Below are 4,517 nucleotides of genomic sequence, written 5' to 3' on the forward strand. Positions count from 1 at the left end.
GAGGGCGGGACTTTGAGTTACATGGGTTCGGCGGCGAGAGACGAGAGCGAAGGTGAGAGAGGAGGGACTTTCGATAGAATAATATCCGCTTCCGTTACATGTGTCGGTTATTGCTTTGTCAGACATTGCATAAGAAAAATCCTATCTATACTCCTTGTCGTTGTTGTTGTTGTTGTTGTTATTGTTGTTGTTATTCTTGTCAGGAAGGATGAAAACGGTCTCGCTCCCCCGTGGACAGTTCAATGGCGTACGCATATCACAGGAAGTTACGCGGAGTTGGACCGGGATAACGTTACACTTCAGGGACCTCTCTCATCCTACTTGTTCCTTTGACTTGTTTAGTCATGTGACTTAATGACGTTTTCGAGCGTACTAGTTTACTGGAAGTCTACACGTCGTGCTGATCTGTGGTCAGTATTCAACTTGGATTTCACCATTCAAAATACACATAGCCACAGAACCATGTTGAATGTCCTTTTAAACAATGATATATGTAAAAGAAAGGGAAATGTCGTGTGTCTATTAGCGTTGAGCACTAGACCAGTGTGGAGCTAACAGCCATGCAGGCAGACGTCCGTGACGTCTAGCTGCATGAGTGGGACTGCATCATCCACATCTCTTACAACAACAACATCAACAATCAGACCACATCATCAGTATCAATGTCAACCGGTGAATTAACCTACAGGATCCCATAAAGTCAGGCCTTCTTGTGCCTGAAAGTAGCCATCAGCGTAGACGTCATGTGAACAATGCAGTTCCCATGTTGTTTTATGATCACTAGTCGTATCAAGGCTGTTCAAGAATGACAATTGCTATTTTAAAAGTCCAAATTATTAGTTTAATATATATACGGTGATGTCGTAAATTACGTTGCAATAATCTGTGTTCACCTTTCGCCACTGACTCCATATTCTGGTCAACAAACTTTGATCCGTGGGAATAAAGCGCCCAGTGATGTAACTGTTTCCCTGTCTCTGTCCCGGACAAACAGATTTCCCAACTTTATTAGGGAGGGCAAAGATACCATGTGGCAGTCACATGAACGACAAGAATGAAACAACCAGGGAGGAAGCCTGAACCACTGCTGCACAGTTACTGCCTCCGAAAGGAGGATTGCTGTTTGTGAAGCCCAATTGAATTGGCAAAGCCCAACCACTCAGCGCCATGTCACTGAGTACCCGGTTATATGCCACAAACATCACCACACCACCGCCCAATATCAATGGGGATGCGGCGGTGGGTTATGTGTTGGTGCCGTTCTTCCTGGTCACGGTCATTGGTATAGCAGTCGCTGTGGTAAGTCCCCTCTTGACATATATCTGTGTCAACCCAGGCCACATTGATCAAAAGGGGTAGTCCTTTATCGCACACGTCATGTGCTTTTGCTTTGTTTGTTTCAGATCATGTATATACGTAGGAAACAAAGGTAAACCCATTCGGTTGTTATACAGCCACATATCTGCAGATCATGATGATGTGTTGCTGATGTTTTCAAATGCAGTTAAATGATGTGATTGTTCTGCAGAATCGACCGGCTCCGTCACCAGCTGCTGCCAGTGTACACATACGACCCGTCAGAGGAGCTGAACGAAGCAGAACAAGAGCTGTTGTGGAAGGAGGAGGATACAAAGGTAGTCACTTTGACTTATTCCACCCTTTACCTACACCCTTTGATATAGATTCAAGATTCAAGATGGTTTATGTCAAATAATGGTGCAATGGTATGGATCAAACTTGGTTGTGTTTCTTTTTATGTCATCTTAAATGTAGGATCTCCTCTGATCTAAAGGTCACCTTACATGGATTCTATATTTATACCAATAGAGTGTTGCTTCCTGATTGGGCAGGGTATCCAGTGGGATAGGCTTATACATTTATTATTTTTTCTTCTGTAGATAAAGAAAGATTTTAGAGATTTAATTTGAGGGTAATTTGCATGAAATGGCAGAGCCATCGATCAGCTATTAGTGAGGGATATGCGCTGTGTGAATTCTGTTTTTATTGTTGACTGCGCTTACCAATTAAGAGTTTAGTGGCTTATGGGTTTAGGGGTTTAGATTATTTGTCTGGAAATTTCAGACCAATTGCTAACGCATCTCTGTCTTCCCTGATTGGTTCGGAAAATCCATCTAAGCTGTCAATCGCATGTGAGTGAAGAGCTTCTGAATGGCCAGGAGACATTGGGAGAGAGGGGACATTTTTTTGGCCTTTTAGTTTCAAAATGTTGCAGTTTTCTGCTCTTTACAACTCTCAAATCGTATTTACAGAACTTAACGGTTAAAAATTAAATGTATGAATATTAGGAGTGCTGGATTGGGTCCAAAAAGAATATACTGGACAGGGTGTTTCATGGTGTCCAGGTCTCCACCAACGGTTGGAAACCAGGCTAGGTCCTGGTTTCCAATCGTCTGCAGAATGGAAAGCTCTAAATTATGTATTATTGTTAATATTAACGGGGGGTTGTTAATTCTGAAACAATAATGCCCTCGCAGAACTTGATCAAGACATCGCCGGCCCGCTGCAGTAGTCTGCACGTTCACGTGCACTTTTTTTAGTATGGCTGGTTTTGGAGGGTGAGAACTCCAGTATGGATTGAAAACCTCATCAATATGGCTTACGCCCCATGTTCTCAATCCAGTCCTACCAGGGCCGTCCCCCCACCATCATACACTAGAAGGGACGAATATCACATCCTGCCCTAGCCCCGGACCCCAACCCAACAAAACCCAAATGAGACAGATCCTAACAGCTGCCATAATACTCCTCTATCAGCTTGATTTATTTTGTATATCTCCTTGTTCACAGCAGAAATGCCAACTCACCCTTTCCCTGCTGGGGATACTGTTTGAGCTTACAAGCTTGTATTATACTGTCAGAAACACTAGATGGGGATATTTTACAGTCGATGAACAGTTCAAAATCAACTTGATGTTATGTTTGTCTTCTATTTCATTCAACCCTTCTAAATTACATTAATTTGAATATGTCTTCATTGTATTTATTTAACCCTATAATTGAGTGTGATGTGCATTCATGTTCCAGGTCGTTCAAGGTTGGGCCAGATCCTACCAACAACGGCGACCTCTGCTGGCGAAAGATGTCCATGCATGACTGATGAGTCGGCCTTGCCTATTCAATTATTATTTTTGTTGGCCAACAGAAATTAGTTACCACCTTAGTTTATTTGGGGTCAGCATGCACTGATCAGAAAGCTAATACCAGGAGTAGTGACTATTTGCTATTGCCTTGGTTAATTTTATGTATGGATCCCGTTTATTCTGAAATGGTGGTAAATCCTGTGCCTGATGGGAGCCGCATAGAATAGTTATTTATTGGTCTTTATTTATTCGATTTTCATTAATGAAGGTTATGGCATCATTTTACATATTAAGATGTCTCTATTTTGTTATTGACGAATAATTTCATTGCAGCTGCCTTCTGACACAGAAATGTATGTTGCTGTGGGCCAAACCAGGCTCCTCCACAATCCGTTTCACCACCAACAGTAAGACTCGTAGGTCTTTTGCAACGTTCTTCTTTCCGTTTGTGTAAGCTTAGCTGCTATGGCGGCTTTAGAGGGAAGTTTTGTTTTATACTTCTACATTTTATTCTTGAATTTAAAATAATGTGAATGTTTAGAAACATGCCTAATAATGGTATTGCTCATGGACACAAGTTGTAAGGTCATAAAAAGTGGAAATGGCTGAACTTCCTCCTTCCTTTATGCTCAGCGTATGACTCTCTTCTGTGGCATCTCAAAGTTGATCTGGAAGTGGTCTATGTGCCCACTCCCTTCCCCTCAACATCAAGGAGTGACTAGAACCTTAAAAATGTCCTCGCTCTGGAAGGCATGGCACCAGGATACATTTATTTCCAACTGAGGAATGTGTTTAGATGAATACCATAGCCACAAGTGTGCACTCAGGAAACCTCTGACACATACTATTGATGGACTTCTGATTGCTTTAAAAGAAAAGAAAAATGAGTTTCATTATAACGATTAGATAATGGCTGGTCTCTGCGATGTTGTTGGCCCGTCTACCAGAGTATTAATATATGTGTGCAAGCATGTCTGGTCCACCTTATTGGTTTCCGAGTCGAGACAGTATTTGTATCAGGAACATCAATGTTTTAAAATGTCATAAAAAGAAAGCCCTATTCTTTAGTCAGTGAAATATGATGTGTCATCAAATTGAATAATATTTTTTGCACTAAAGTATGTTTTAAATTGCATTATTTAAAATTAAGTTGAGAACAGAACATATAACATGTGCCATCAACATCATTTAATTTCTTTTCCTTGTCAAATTTTGTTTTTTTACTTTGAAACCCATTGTTGTAAATAAAACAAGTATGCCCTTCAAACTAAATGTAAATGTAATGTTTGTTCAGAATCGAATGCTGGTTGCTCTTTTGCTCAACTCCTGTTTGAGGACCGGGTACAAGGATGAGGAAGCTTGCCATAGTGATAATGTATTCCCAGTAGCAACAGTCACATCCATAAGACACTCCTA

General features: G+C 41.1%; 1 protein-coding gene across 2 annotated transcripts; it reads left to right on the forward strand.

Annotated features, from left to right (window-relative positions):
- Positions 1 to 367: 367 nt before the first annotated feature.
- On the forward strand, positions 368 to 4,295 carry smim29 (small integral membrane protein 29). Of its 2 annotated transcripts, XR_013812039.1 has the most exons (6): positions 368 to 410; positions 995 to 1,299; positions 1,404 to 1,429; positions 1,529 to 1,634; positions 3,046 to 3,508; positions 3,735 to 4,295. XR_013812039.1 is itself a non-coding variant. In XM_079741400.1 (5 exons), the coding sequence occupies exons 2-5, from the start codon at positions 1,168 to 1,170 to the stop codon at positions 3,112 to 3,114; spliced, it is 333 nt and encodes a 110-aa protein (XP_079597526.1). In that variant the 5' UTR covers positions 368 to 410; positions 995 to 1,167; the 3' UTR covers positions 3,115 to 4,295. The 2 variants fall into 2 exon arrangements, 1 of the variants encoding a protein (XP_079597526.1); XM_079741400.1 differs by having other exon boundaries at positions 3,046 to 4,295.
- Positions 4,296 to 4,517: the final 222 nt, after the last annotated feature.

Source organism: Pollachius pollachius, assembly GCF_949987615.1.
Source record: "Pollachius pollachius genome assembly, chromosome: 8".
NCBI lineage: Eukaryota > Metazoa > Chordata > Actinopteri > Gadiformes > Gadidae > Pollachius > Pollachius pollachius.

What these genes read in the sequence shown, in the direction of transcription:
- smim29 (XM_079741400.1), top strand. Translation starts at nt 1,168, where the DNA reads ATGTCACTGAGTACCCGGTTATATGCCACAAACATCACCACACCACCG. An exon ending in TTGGTATAGCAGTCGCTGTG is followed by an intron (nt 1,300 to 1,403) that starts GTAAGTCCCCTC and finishes TGTTTGTTTCAG; the next exon opens with ATCATGTATATACGTAGGAA. An exon ending in TATATACGTAGGAAACAAAG is followed by an intron (nt 1,430 to 1,528) that starts GTAAACCCATTC and finishes ATTGTTCTGCAG; the next exon opens with AATCGACCGGCTCCGTCACC.